Here is a 15,702-nt window from a genome sequence, read left to right as displayed (position 1 = left end):
ATATTGTGTGCTATAGCTAAACAAATGTGACTCTGGGTGACAACATAAGGCTGTGTATGTTTTACACGGACATCATTTTGGCTCTCTGCTCTGAAAAGTTAAGAGATTAGTTTGAGTTCACAATACTTGAAACAAGGATGAGGGTGAGAATCTAAAAATATCTAGGTTGGCTACAAAAGTTTTTTTTTTTTTTTTTTTTTTACTTCAATCAACTTAGTATTCACAAAATGGCATTTCACAGTTTTATTGCAGTTAGTCAAACAACTACTACAGGATGCAATGTACCGGAAATACATTCCATAGACGGGAAGAAATCAAAGTAAGCTAACCATTGCAGAGGCAATGCAGGTCTTCACTTATTGTTACTAGGAACTACTGAAAACAACAATAACAGGAGGATAGGATACTGATAGCAAAAAGCAAGAAAATACACCATACAGAAGTTTATAAGACATCTACAGACCTGCCTACATTAAGATACATCACAGTTAATATTGGCCTTTGGCGGCCAACATTGAAGATTTGTGTTTTTGCATCAACATTGGGCCTGGCTTGTGATATAATTATATATATTTTTTTTTTCCCTCAGTCAACATTCGGGACACATGAATAAGCTGAGGGAAATAATCAGCCCAAATTAAAAGAACAAAAACAAACATTTGACGAGAAAAGAAATCAGTTATTTTACATAATGAGAAAGGAAAAGCAAGAGATCCAAATATTGAGCCTTGGGGTACACCGTTGAAAAAATGTAAACATAATAACACAATCAGTATCTGCGACGTTTGTTGTTAGGCCCTTCATAGTTTCCCACAACAGGGATTCCCCTCCCGAAGCCTGCTGGCCCCCCCACTGCAGGTCCAGGCCCTGCCCCCATAAGCCCTGCCCCCACTGCCTGTTGCTGCTGAGGGGACTCGACACCTGGACGGCCACTCATAGGGGACGAACCAATCTGATTAGGAGCCCCCTGGGGGAACCTATCGTTGCGCAGCTACAATATAAAGGGATAGGGTTGGTGGAGATTTTATGAGAAGTCCAGATGCAGAAGAATCAGATGGGAGGGATATTCAATAACAATGTTCGTTTTGGCGAGGCAATGAGAAGGCGTTCCGAACGTCAAAGTAGGCAAGCAGAGGAGTTCCGGGCAGTCAGAAGAGGGAGAGAGGAATCAGTCCATTAGTTATGGGTGCAGAGCTGATATAAGCTATGAGAATCCCTTTCCTAACCCGCACTAACCTCATGATGTGAACAGTGAAGTCAGGGGAGTAAATGTTATTATTAACCTCAATTTGCTAATCACCACCACGGGATACTATGATATCACGATTAAAGATATCACAATGGTAGGGGAAAAGAAGCCAGAAAAGACCAGCTGGATGAGATATCTGTACCATAAACTATTAAAATCAAAGTCACTGGCAAAACACCTTGGAATGTAATATCCATAAGCAGCATCTAAATAGCCTCTGGCATCTCCTCTCACCACTGGTTAAAACCTGAAAACAATACACTGCATTTTCTATTCAGCACCAAGGGTTGAGCAGGTTAAGGAGAGCGAATTATTGAGAGAGAAATTGAAGAGGTTGAGAGTAAGCGCCCATCTTAGCGCATACATTACCATGGCTCCATTGTCTGGCATCATGTTTGGTGCGCCCATGTTTGGAGTTCCCTCGGGGCCCATGGCTCCGGCCCTTCCGCTCATGCCTATGCCCATCATTTGAGGGGGTCCCTGGTTTACACTGGCCCCGGCAACAGAGGCGGGGTTAAACCCATCTACACGCAAAACAACGTAGCATCGTTTGGTCACACTGGAAGTAAACCCCACCCATCACACCCCGTGTGCACTGTTTGTTGTTGTAGAGTGGTATAAAAATCTCTCAGGGCTGACAGAGCTAGCTAACGTTGGTTGTTGGTCACACAAGCAATGCCAATTATGTAGGTGTCAAATTTTCGTTTCCTAGTTTGATAGGGAAAAATAAGTCAATATTGAGCCCGGTGGTACACAATTGAAAACATATCAAATTGTGTTAGTCTGTGGTGAGATATCCATATCAATATATACACTGAACCAAAAATTAAATGCAACAATGTAAAATGTTGGTCCCATGTTACATGAGCTGGGGGCCTGATGAATTTTTCAATTGACTGATTTCCTTCTATGAACTGTAACTCAGTTAAATATTTGAAATTTTTGCATGTTACATTTATTTTTTGTTTAGTGTATATATAAAACCCTTTTAAAAACATACATCATTTGTTGATGATTTCATATGGCAGGTTAAGTCTACAGCACCTGTAATCATTAGGCTATGACTTAAAATTGGTCAAGTTGTATTAATATATAAGCTGAAAAACCAAAAACCAACGTTAGCAGATAGATGCCTACAACAGACTATTTACAGGTCATTGGGAACAGGAGCAGTGTATCATACCATTAAATCAACAGAGCAAGAGTTCCATTACAGTAAAATAGCAATGTGGGACAAGCTGTGAGAGGCCCTCAGATAGTCTGGATGAATTTTCGATTTCAGGCGAAAGAACGCCATCACCCAGTTCTGCTTCTAGGTTAAAAACCGTGACTGCACATCACCGTTGCCAGATACTCAACCCCGGACCCAAAACCCCATTCACAGCCATATGACACAGGTCTTTGAGAACACTGTCAAATCATCAGTAGGATGACAAGTCATTTAATAAATACTTTTTTTTTTAATTAAGAAGATAGAAAATGTTGCATCAACTACCAATGGAAACACGAGTAAAGAGTTCACTTTCTAGGTACTAAATGAGACAGCTGTATTAGTTATGAATTGACCCCACCCACCCACACACACTGCTGGAAATGAAAAGATGATCAACTATTTCCTAGATGGTATATGTACACAGAAATGATACTGCAAATTCCCCACCCAAATAAAAATAATCCACCATCTCATTGAACAACGCCATTATGTTTGTAAGTAGTAAACATACACACACATCAAATGTAAATACAAACAAAGGGATAGGTTTATTCTAAGCGTGTAGATAAGAACGTTTACCAAGTGTTGGGACTGGTGGCTACTGCTGATACAAAATGTTTGCTAAAAACCCTCAAGCTAGAAATGTCTATTCAGTTTGGGCCTCATCTATTGTTCGAATCAAGTAACCTTTCACATGTGTGGCATGATAAATAAGTAGGTCTGTAGAAAGGGCAAAAGTGAAGTTGCATAAAACATTAAGCACTAAAGAAAACAATGGTTTCCTTCAACCAGTTGACTAAATAACAAATGACCTGATAACGAAAAGATCATAAGTAGTGAAGTCATCATGTAAAATTCACACTAAAAAAAGGTAGATGTGACTTTCTACAAATTGATGTACTCAGTTTCTCCACACAAATCAGGGGTAAAAAGAAAAGAAATCCCATGACTGAAATTTAAGTCAATTTCAGTTCGACTGCAAAAACTCCTTTTTCATGAAAATAGAAAAGGCATGGCCATCATTTCTTGTCAGGAAAGAGGATAGTTTTGTACATGTATTAAAACTGAGTTACACCATTTAGTCATACATATCTATAATTATACTGAAATAATCGTGGAGGGATTAAAGTTATCGATCACTGCAAAGGATTACTGCAAAGTGATCAATAACTTTAACCCCTCCACGATTATTTCAGTCTCACAATCCCCCAAAACACACTTACACCCTAGTCACTCTCACTCACATATCTAATCAGTGACACAAAAACATAATTAGCATGTTCTTGGACTACGCCACATGAGCATATTTCCCCCAGTAGTATTAGTACTTCAGTACACACAGTATGTAGGTGATGTGCAGCCCCGGGTTACAATCATGAAGTGGTGAAGGAGCCACCATGAGCCTCACACAGCCCATCCCGTTCAGAGCCTCACAATATATCTTTAGCCCTGCTCCGAGCCCTTTAATGTCTGCCGACCTGAAGGAACTAGCCAGGTGCACACAATATGGCGGAGGCTCCACCTAGCCTTCTTAGGGGGAACTTCTGCCTTATGGCGGGGGCGGCAAAACTTCAGTAACTTTCCTCAAATTCCCAGGCTTTCCAGGAATCCCAGTCCCTGGGAATTGAGAAAGTTATCAGAATTTCACAAACCTAGCCATATGGCCAACACCTTCCCAGTTCCTTTAGATCTGTAGACACCGAAAGGGGGAGGGGGTAGTTCATTGTTGTTTATGGACCAGTTAGTGCTGAGTCATCATTATGACCCTACCTCCCATATTAATGGCTCCACGAGGGCCCAGTTCCCCCATTCTCATTTCCTGTTCTCTCTGGAAGTGAAGAAGAGTGGTGCACCCGTAAACCTTGTGGACAATAACTACTAGGACCATTAGGACATGTGTAGGATGATTCCTCACACATCACAACACTCACACAGATATACAGTGGGGCAAAAAAGTATTTAGTCAGCCACCAATTGCGCAAGTTCTCCCACTTAAAAAGATGAGAGGCCTGTAATTTTCATCATAGGTACACTTCAACTATGACAGACAAAATGAAAATCACATTGTAGGATTTTTTATGAATTGATTTGCAAATGATGGTGTAAAATAAGTATTTGGTCACCTAGAAACAATCTAGATTTGTCTCTCACAGACCTGTAACTTCTTCTTTGAGGCTCCTCTGTCCTCCACTTGTTACCTGTATTAACGGCACCTGTTTGAACTTGTTATCAGTATAAAATACATCTGTCCACATCCTCAAATAGTCACACTCCAAACTCCACAATGGCCAAGACCAAAGAACTGTCAAAGGACACCAGAAACAAAATTGTAGAACTGCACCAGGCTGGGAAGACTGAATCTGCAATAGGTAAGCAGCTTGGTTTGAAGAAATCAACTGTGGAAGCAATTATTAGGAAATGGAAGACATAAAAGACCACTGATAATCTCCCTCAATCTGGGGCTCCACACAAGATCACACCCCGTGGGGTCAAAATGATCACAAGAACGGTGAGCAAAAATACCAGAACCACACGGGGGGACCTAGTGAATGACCTGCAGAGAGCTGGGACCAAAGTAACAAAGCCTACCATCAGTAACACACTACGCCGCCAGGGACTCAAATCATGCAGTGCCAGACGTGTCCCCCTGCATAAGCCAGTACATGTCCAGGCCCATCTGAAGTTTGCTAGAGAGCATTTGGATGATCCAGAAGAAGATTGGGAGAATGTCATATGGTCAGATGAAACCAAAATAGAACTTTTTGGTAAAAACTCAACTTGGCGTGTTTGGAGGACAAAGAATGCTGAGTTGCATCCAAAGAACACCATACCTACTGTGAAGCATGGGGGTGGAAACATCATGCTTTGGGGCTGTTTTTCTGCAAAGGGACCAGGACGACTGATCCGTGTAAAGGAAAGAATGGGGCCATGTATCGTGAGATTTTGAGTGAAAACCTCCTTCCATCAGCAAGGGCATTGAAGATGAAACGTGGCTGGGTCTTTCAGCATGACAATGATCCCAAACACACTGCCCGGGCAACGAAGGAGTGGCTTCGTAAGAAGCATTTCAAGGTCCTGGAGTGGCCTAGCCAGTCTCCAGATCTCAACCCCATAGAAAATCTTTGGAGGGAGTTGAAAGTCCGTTGTGCCCAGCAACAGCCCCAAAACATCATTGCTCTAGAGGAGATCTGCATGGAGGAATGGGCCAAAATACCAGCAAGTGTGTGAAAACCTTGTGAAGACTTACAGAAAACGTTTGACCTCTGTCATTGCCAACAAAGGGTACATAACAAAGTATTGAGATAAACTTTTGTTATTGACCAAATACTTATTTTCCACCATAATTTGCAAATAAACGCATTAAAAATCCAACAATGTGATTTTCAGAAATTTTTCTCTCTCATTTTGTCTGTCATAGTTGAAGTGTACCCATGATGAAAATTACAGGCCTCTCATCTTTTTAAGTGGGAGAACTTGCACAATTGGTGGCTGACTAAATACTTTTTTGCCTCACTGTATAAGCAACAGCCAGGGAATAAGGTTAATAATGTTCTCCCAACTGTGAAAGAAAAAGTCCTGAAGGAGGAGTTAGAAAAGCTGTGTGTGGAATGATACTGTATTGGATATGTAAGAATTTAGTAAGAGAGGAGCACATACGGAATATATAATCTGAGTTCCTAGGTTTGCTTAACAAGTTACCTATGTGTCCAGTATGGATTCTCAAGGTCCATCTAAAAAGGTCAATATCGGTCTGTATGTGATGAGCATATAACTCAATGTGGGCCAAGCCAAAATATAACATGGATTTAGTCCAAAGTTGATCAAACACTGAAGTGACCTTGTTGTGGTCATTTCAGCCTAATAGAGGAATAAGGGTTACTGATAAATATGCAAGAGAAAAGATAAAGTAGATAAATCCCCAAATCCCCTCCACACATTGATGTTCAGACAACCTAAACATTAGTACACACAAATATATATGTACGCTACACAAACGCACAAATGAAGCTGTACAAAGCACACACATTATCAACACTGACCTCCCCTCACACACACACACTCACATAAAATATCTTATAAAGGACATGCAATAAACATGCCCCCACTCGCTCTCTCTCACACACACCTGTAAGTACACAACATTATCACTCAACCCCCCAAAACACCCGCAGACACAAATAATATGCAAGTACACTCAACATCCTCCTAACTCGCTCACTCACACCATCATACAAATATGATAGACATACAGTATAGTCCTGTGTGCTACGTTATAGTGTGAAAGTCAGACGCGTTACAGATAGAAAAGCATCGTCTAGAACAGACATGCTCTGTAACGTGTAATAGGGAACAGTGTCAGCTCTACACATTGCATTTCTACCAGCAACATTCTAAACATTGCAGAACCACAGAATACACCCCCTGGTCCAAAATGTCTTAAGATATGTTGTAAAATCTGAGTTTCCTATGAATTTTAAACTGGACAGCTAAAACAAAGTAAACATGGGTAAATAGTACATATTCCATATTAATATACTATATTTCAAATCATGTTACATTTAAATAGTTAATGAGGGATGGACACTAAAAACAAAATCCTTCACCGGTTGCATCCACTCATCTGTAGTGGGACAAATTGTGTTCTAGTTATATAGTTACAGCTCCACCTGAATATACTTACCTGGAATACAATGTAAATGTTCCACATTGAAGATCGAACACTTCCATCACACATACTTGCACACAACACTCGCTCAAGACAAGCTCATTAAGTAGTTTAAGTACACACACGGCAACAAATTCTCACACACACTCTCTCTCATCTCTGTTGAGTACAGAGTTAAGTGCAGTATGGGATATTAAAGTGTCACGTTAATTAACATGACAGTATTACAAAAGTTTGTCATATATAATGTTGAGTTAATTAAATGCAAGAAACTTTAAAGGAAAAAGAATGAGAACTGTTAAACGAGAAACAAAACAAAATATACAGTATTTGTTGGAATTAAATCTAGAGTATTGATCAGAATATCTGATATAGGTCTTTTGCCTGGAACAATTTCCACACAAATGTTTATGGATAAATACTCCTTAAAGTACAGTATGCACTACTACTAAACATGTTTATTACATTTTTTTTGTCATAAAAAGCAACTAGAAGGTAATTATCAAAAATTGTGGGACTTGCTTTAGGTCATTGAAAGTATTTTTGTGGTAGTTGAGGAAATGTAAAACCTTTTACTTAAGTGAAGAATTATAGCCAAAGTTAAATGATAAAATATCTAGTCTGATAAGCCCATACTACCAAAGCCCATACTATGATAGACAACTATAAAAACCGTATTACTTTGGCGTGTGGGGGAGTTAGATCACATATTTCATCACAAATACAGTAAATACACCCAGACTACAACATTTTTACTCATAAGGAATTAGAAAAGTTGTAGGCTATAATTAGGGGTGATGAATATGTTACACCTAGTGGTGGAAGTTTAGAAGTTTGTTAGTGTTAAATTTAAGTCTGGTGTAGTAGAGGGCGTCTGATTTATAAATAGTCAATAGTAGCCTTCGGTGGGAGACTAGGTAGTAGTAAGTAGCCCAGAAGTACTAGTAGCAGTAGTCTACATTGCAGTAGTGACTGTTTTAGATAGGTAGGCCATAGGTTAGCTAGAGTAAGTGTTATAATTTGATTTTACTGTTCTGATTTCAGATTTGAAAAGCAGACTGAAGATTTCATACACTAAGTTTTTATGAAAGTAGTCAAAAGTTTGTTAAATTGAAGAGATAGTAGTTGATGCGGTTCCTAAAACAGCTGTATAGTTTGATTGTTAGAAGATAATTCCGTTCCCAATTTCAGATTTGAATAGCAGAGAAGACCAATATTTCATATCCTCTACGTTTTGTCTAAAATGTAAGGAAAGTGTTCAAGTAGCTGATGTGTAAAAAGTCACCTTGTTTTACAAAGTTTTTAAGGACAAGAAGTTGAATAATTTAAAAAGTATATATGCAGGGCTTCCCGAGTGGCGCAGCGGTCTAAGGCACTGCATCGTAGTGCTAGAGGTGTCACTACAGACCCTGGTTTGATCCCGGGCTGTATCACATAACCGGTCGTGATCGGAAATCCCATAGGGCAGCGCACAATTGGCCCAGCATCGTCCGGGTTAGGGGGAGTGTTTGACCGGGGGAACTTCATTTGGCTCATCGCGCTCTAGAGACTACTTACGACGGGCCGGGCGCCTGCAGGCTGACCTCGGTCGTCAGGTGAATGATGTTTCCTCCAACACACTGGTGCGCCTGGCTTCCGGATTAAGCTGTTGGGGGTTAAGAAGCGCGGTTTGGCAGGTCATGTTTCAGACGACGCATGACTCGACCTTCGCCTCCGGAGCCCGTTGGGGAGTTGCAGCGATGAGACAAGATCAAAATTGGGGAGAAAAGGGTGGAGCAAAAAATTATTTAAAAAAAATTGGTATATATGCTATGAAAAAACCTGTATGCAAGCAACTTAATCCAGACCAGTCTACACATTGTTACATTTGAATGGTATTTCTATCTGAAAAAGTGTTAGAGGAGTAGCGTGCTACATAATAACCACAAGTCTGTTTTTTCTTTATACAATATTTAAAGCGAAGACTGTTGCTAGTGCCACTAATAATAGTAGGCCTACATATGCTGTAATCCTGTGTGTTTTACACGAGCACAACGTTGGCACTCTGGATGACGGGACACATTGAATACAAAGTGGCGCCCAATTGATAGATCTTTAAAAGTTCTATTATTGCCAGACACTTCTGACTTCTAAGTTGTAGTTCAGCTTTGTCTTATGGACTTCTATTCAACCACCCCTTTTGGTTTTCATTCCTCGGTCGATAGCACATTAAGTTAGGGGATGGAGCATAATTTTATTTTTTAAACTTGCACTCGTCTTTTCCTACTAGCACTGACATTGCTGATCGCTACTTTAATTGAGGAAATATGTACTTACTACAACTGATATGTGGTTGTCTCACCTAGCTTTCTTACGATGAATGCACTAACTAAGTCGCTCTGGATGAGAGCGTCTGCTAAATTACTAAATCTAAAAGGAGGGAGACAAAAAAGTGTGTAACAGCAGAGGGTGCTTTGTACGATATTTCCAGCCGGTCCTCTTTCTCTACGGCCTCTCAACACACAATAGAAACAGAGAAGAAAAGTTATTATGCAGCAACATCATAAGACACATCACATCCACAGGCATGCAGTAATATAAATGCACCAAGGGCTAGGTAGATAAACACATGTTTCCTGAGGATGTCAGTATGTTTCCCAACCCATGATCACAGTCTTAGGTCTGAAATGAAAGATTAAAATCCACCCCAAAAAAGCCGATGACAGATTCCTCAACTCTTTGCCTGTGTGTTTTTGTCAAGTGAATAGATAAAGATACCAAAGGACACAGCATTTGCACAGTGGCCATTTCTAGACATGCCATTAAAATTTTTACAGATTGACATTCAAGTTACCCTATCGCCTTCATGGAAAAACGAACTATTCTGAGGACTCTCTCTGGAAGTGAAGTTACTCTCATCTGGAACACACTCAAGCATGACAAATGAGCATTGTGGTGAAAGGGTCTGTCAATCATTAGCCTCTCCCCTCTTAATATTCCCACAAGAAAGCCAAGCTGTCGGTTACAGGATCTAAATTACGTCAGACAACTCAGCAGAGATAGAGCAGTATTTTGTTCTGTGTCCCTCACCCATACTACTTTAGTAAAATATGTGTTGAAAACCCAGGTAAATACAACAGGCATTTGAATTGATGATATACGTATAACAGCTACATGGTGTTTTATGTCGCTGGCTGTGAGGATAGTATTGTGGATACACGGCTTAGAAGGGCTGCTACGGCTGGACATCAGTTTGGTGAGAAAATTACACCCTGAAACCCACAGTAAAACAACGATGAACCAATATGAAAACCCCTCGGCCTTTCTCTTTTGGTTTTAGCAGATCTGAAGAAACCAGATGGGTGTAAACAAGATGGTGGCCGTCAGCTGCTACCCTAAGCACATTGGAGGGTTAGGTTGAGCAATCGCTGCACTGCTTACACCTATCAGTCCCGTAAGAAGGAGAATGAATAGTGGCTTGAGGCCAATTTCAGATCAGGGTTGCGTCTTCCAAGCGAAAGTCTTTGGAAGATACCAAAACCAAACCTAAAGCCCTGTTGGTATTGTGACATGCTACTTAGATAAGAAATAGCACTAAATCGGTAGTAGGCTACCCTAAACTAGACCAACCCAAAATACATTTTTATTAGACTTTCACTTACAGGACTACGGTACACTATGTTCATTCTAGTTACCTAGAAAATATATGCTCCTATAGTGATATGGGACACTATTGGAAAAGAAAAAGGCAGCATTCTGGGATGCTTTAGGAATGGGTATTCAAAATTATTTTACCATTCAAATAATATCATCGCTTATATTTTCCAGATATCCGGATAGTCGAAAAATGCACATGCACATGGCAGAGGTAAACAGAGGAGATACTGCACTTCCGGTAGTTTGGCTAACAGCAACAGAAGTCTGATTTTCGCCGCGATAGAACTGATTCTGCTACGAAAAAGGTTTTCTGGTGAGTGTTTTGCATGGATCTGTGTCAGGTATAGTGGAAACTCTGTCAAGGGAGTGCCTGTCATTGCTATTTGAAGTGGGAGAAATGGCATACCGAGTCGGGGCAGCCTGGAGGGCTAAATACCCAGCAGTAGCTCAACGCACCGCTATAGAAACTACATTCAAAGATTTGTAATTTAATTCAATTAAGAATTTCAAATGTCCTAGTATTTCTTTGTAGATAAAAAAAATATCACAAGGATGACGTAATATAGACAAAGCTTTTTCATCGTTAAAATAGGTCTAAATAAATAAGTATCTAAAATAATTAACACTCAGGTAATTGAAAACTAACATTCGGTCGGATATCCGGGTATTTAATTAACCGTGCCTGTCCCTAGTATGCTTGATCATCATCACTGTGATGTAGAGTGGTAAGGCATCTTTTGTTAGGCATCTTTTAGGCATCTTTTCTCAGCACCCAACATGATCGATGGGACCCGAAAAATCCCTATCATATCCGAGAATGTTCTCAAAATCCCCATCTAAAACGCAGACCCTCAGCAGAATCATGTGAATGAACGTGTGTGAACACTGCTTCTCTGAATTGAAGAAACTTTTTTAAAAAGTGTGATAGTTTGTGTATTCAGAAACCTAGAAATGAGTGATACTGACTGTACGGATGTGAATGTCTATGTTGGCTGTGTGTGTGTTCTCCAAGTGTATTCACACTCTTCATGAAGTTAGGCTTGAACCGGTCTGACCTTTGTGTGTGCATGTTTGTGTGTCTGTCCGGTGAACTCACGTTGTCCGCATAGTTTGGCTTGAAGCCGTCCGGTTGGCGTCTCAACTCTTCCTGCTCTCGATGGCGCTGCATCATCTCCTCCTCCTGCCTACGCCTCTCCTCATGTCTACAAACAGGAAAGAATGTTTAACACACTCACTTCTGACTCTCCTTGTGACAAGTAGAAACTAGAGTGGGAGGTACACACACGTACCTCATCTCTATATTCTTGCGTTTCTGCAGCTCCTGGTTGCGAAGCTCCTCCAGACGTCTCAGCTCCTCTTGACGCCTCATCAGGTCTGAGAAAGAGAAGATGAGAGAAATATGGGTTGGCTTGGTATTACATCAGGTCTGAGAGAAAGGGGTTGGCTTGGAATTACATCAGGTCTGAGAGCAGGGGTTGGCTTGGTATTACATCAGGTCTGAGAGAAAGGGGTTGGCTTGGTATTACATCAGGTCTGAGAGGAGGGGTTGGCTAGGAATTACATCAGGTCTGAGAGGAGGGGTTGGCTTGGTATTACATCAGGTCTGAGAGAAAGGGGTTGGCTTGGTATTACATCAGGTCTGAGAGGAGGGGTTGGCTAGGAATCATCAGGTCTGAGAGGAGGGGTTGGCTTGGTATTACATCAGGTCTGAGAGAAAGGGTTGGCTTGGTATTACATCAGGTCTGAGAGAAAGGGGGTCTGGCAGGGGTTGGTATTACATCAGGTCTGAGAGAAAGGGGTTGGCTTGGTATTACATCAGGTCTGAGAGGAGGGGTTGGCTAGGAATTACATCAGGTCTGAGAGGAGGGGTTGGCTTGGTATTACATCAGGTCTGAGAGAAAGGGGTTGGCTTGGTATTACATCAGGTCTGAGAGGAGGGGTTGGCTTGGAATTACATCAGGTCTGAGAAGAGGGGTTGGCTTGGTATTACATCAGGTCTGAGAGAAAGGGGTTGGCTTGGTATTACATCAGGTCTGAGAGAAGGGGTTAGCTTGGTATTACATCAGGTCTGAGAGGAGGGGTTGGCTTGGTATTACATCAGGTCTGAGAGGAGGGGTTGGCTTGGTATTACATCAGGTCTGAGAGGAGGGGTTGGCTTGGTATTACATCAGGTCTGAGAGGAGGGGTTGGCTTGGTATTACATCAGGTCTGAGAGAAGGGGGTTAGCTTGGTATTACATCAGTTCTGAGAGAAAGGGGTTGGCTTGGAAAGGGGTTGGCTTGGTATTACATCAGGTCTGAGAGAACGGGGTTGGCTTGGTATTAATGTTTTTTTGTATTCACACGCGACAGTTTCTGACAACACTTGAAGTAGACCTATGGCTATGTCTGCTAATGTTGAATATGCACACAACACAAGAGGTAACATGTTAACTCTGTCCTTGGGAAGTGAGCATCTTCCTCAGTGTGTGTGTGAGAGGTTCCTCAGTGTGTGTGTACCTTGTCTCATCATCATGAGCTGATGCTCGTGCTTGGCGGCCTCCATCTCTTGCTCCAGCTTCTCCTTTGCCTCTCGGATGTTGCGCTCAACCTGGTCTCTCTGCTGCTTTTCCATCTCGTCCAGGGCCTTCCAGCGGGACGAGTACTCAAACTCAAATGTCCCCGGCTGGGCAAACCGCGGGGGGTGCTCCCTCTCCCTGGAGATGGGGAGGAGAGGGGTTAGTGGCTGGACTAAGACCTGCAGGGAAACCATGAGGAAAGTGGAACGGTGCACACACACACCGACAGGCAAGTGAATAAATCAACAAATTCATACTGGTTCTGATAAAGAACTCCGGTTGTCAAGACTGGTACAGAGTGTAAAACTCCCAATAGGAGATTGTGTGTATAACGTACTTGTGGTAGTGTACAGATTTCACAAGCAATTTCTCTGGGAGTCCATCTTCTTCATCCAGCTGCTCGGTGGGTTCCACAATGGCAGGCCGAGGAGACCTGGAGACAACATGGTGAGATGGGAGTGATCACTCACACTGCTTGGAATTGATTTGGCACGTTTGGGTTATTTCATAAACCAGCTAACTAAGTAAATGCAGTTGTTGGTTGCCTTACGTGGTGAGCAGCAGCGCCCCGTCAGCACAGCGATCCAGGGCTTTACGAGCACAAGGTTTGTTGGCAAACTCCACGAAGCCCTTCCCAGTGGGCCTTCCTCGGTCGTCCACCACAACGATAGCCCTTTCCACGGGGCCGAACTCGGAGAAGGCCTCCTCAAGGAGCTCGTTGGAGACCACGGGGGAAAGGTTCCGCACCGTGAGGGCAGAGCCGTGCGTGGCGAAGCGGATCCGGATAGGTCGGTTCCCCAGCACTGTGCCGTCCAACTCTGCCTTGGCAATCTCCGCCAGCGTCCTGGTTTCCTAGAATACCAGGTCAAAGGTCAGGCTCTATTGATAGCAAACTTTCAAACGTTTTTTTTTATACAGTCTTGGTTGATTAATGAGAATTGCCACCTAGTTAGTGTTGCCATAAACTCTAGTCAAGTATGTTTCAAAGGGACCCGATGTATCAAGTAATGAATGGTTTCGGGTGGCGGAGTAGGCTTAACAACTGGTCAGGCAAACCCATCCGCCTGAGTCGTAGCTAGCTAACTAACTAGGGGAAACAGATGGCTATCGATACTAATGCGGCCTAAACTCCAACATTCAAAAGGAGCTTCCTTCACCACGGAGTTAGATATGACTGATTAACGTTACTCTAAAACGCAGTCTTACCAGTCGAATGAAGCCGAATCCTCGGTCTCGGTTGATAAACACCTCGTTAGCCTCGCCATACTTGGAAAACAGCTTTTTGAAATCATCCTCCGTGAGGTCTGTCGGGAGGTTACCGATGAACAACCTACAACGCTGCGTGAAGGTTTTCTCCCCGGGTCTCCTGAAACTCTTTATATCCAGCGTCATCTCCTGCGACTCTCCGGCTCCACCCTCCCCCTCTGCCGCAGGGCTGGCAGCCGTCGGCGGCTTTGGTGGTGGGGTTTTCCCATCCGCAACATTCGGCCTTCGCTCCATGCCTGGAGAGTCCATGTTGCGCTTTGTGTGCTGCTGCTGGTGGTACTGCTGCTGCTGGTGGTGGTACTGCTGCTGCTGGTGGTACTGCTGCTGCTGCTGAGGTTTCGGCGACGGTGCGTTGTTTTGAATGTTGATCTGTTTAAGATTTCGGTGAGCCATACTTAGAGCGAAGTAAATCCCTCACAATATGTATCCAGTAAGTATAGCTTTGAATGCGCAGAAATGTTTCAGAAACGAAGAAATCGTGCCTCCTTTCAGTCAACAGCCAGCGAAGTGCGGCTGTAATTCAAAATGGCGATGACTGCGCGCGCACCGTTGACGCGAGGTATTCAACGTGGCTGTGGTTTTCCCCTTGGCCACTAGGTGGTATACGAAGACTTTCACAGGCTCAGGGATGTCGGGAAGTTTTTGCATGGCACGGTGGCATGCTGATACTGATGTTGGTGTCCACTTTGTTCAATATGTTCACTCACACATGTTCAAGGTCAATGTCATGGGAAGATTCAGTGTGCTGCCGCTGACACTTTACTATCTAAATGATTGATATTCGTAACAGCAGCATGTTGGTTCCCAAGGTGGGAACACTATATCAGTAGGAGTATTACTCCACTTGGCAGTGGTACTGGTAGGCTCACTATGCTTATTGCTTATATAATCATTAATGCCATTTAGGCCTGGGGCAGATCTCATACTCAGTTACTCTGTCTATGGTCCAAAGTTTATGCATGCACACACACACACACACACACACACACACACACACACACACACACACACACACACACACACACACACACACACACACACACACACACACACACACACACATATCCTATGGGGGTAAAGTGGAGGGAAGGGGTTCATGGGGTGATAAAAGGGAT

At 42.6% G+C, this 15,702-nt stretch overlaps 1 protein-coding gene across 2 annotated transcripts; it reads right to left on the bottom strand.

Moving 5' to 3' along the window:
- Nucleotides 1–228: 228 nt before the first annotated feature.
- LOC112266342 (paraspeckle component 1) lies at nucleotides 229–15,118 on the bottom strand. Of its 2 annotated transcripts, none has more exons than XM_042296749.1 (9): nucleotides 14,528–15,118; nucleotides 13,872–14,173; nucleotides 13,659–13,754; nucleotides 13,263–13,459; nucleotides 12,054–12,138; nucleotides 11,861–11,966; nucleotides 4,233–4,290; nucleotides 1,619–1,773; nucleotides 229–991 (listed from the first exon to the last, which is right to left on the bottom strand). In XM_042296749.1, the coding sequence occupies exons 1-9, from the start codon at nucleotides 14,978–14,980 to the stop codon at nucleotides 770–772; spliced, it is 1,674 nt and encodes a 557-aa protein (XP_042152683.1). In that variant the 5' UTR covers nucleotides 14,981–15,118; the 3' UTR covers nucleotides 229–769. The 2 variants fall into 2 exon arrangements, with proteins under 2 accessions (XP_042152683.1, XP_042152684.1); XM_042296750.1 differs by having other exon boundaries at nucleotides 229–988.
- Between the last annotated feature and the right edge of the window lie 584 nt (nucleotides 15,119–15,702).

This window comes from Oncorhynchus tshawytscha, linkage group LG14 (assembly GCF_018296145.1).
Source record: "Oncorhynchus tshawytscha isolate Ot180627B linkage group LG14, Otsh_v2.0, whole genome shotgun sequence".
NCBI lineage: Eukaryota > Metazoa > Chordata > Actinopteri > Salmoniformes > Salmonidae > Oncorhynchus > Oncorhynchus tshawytscha.
This window is presented reverse-complemented; position numbering and strand designations above follow the sequence as displayed.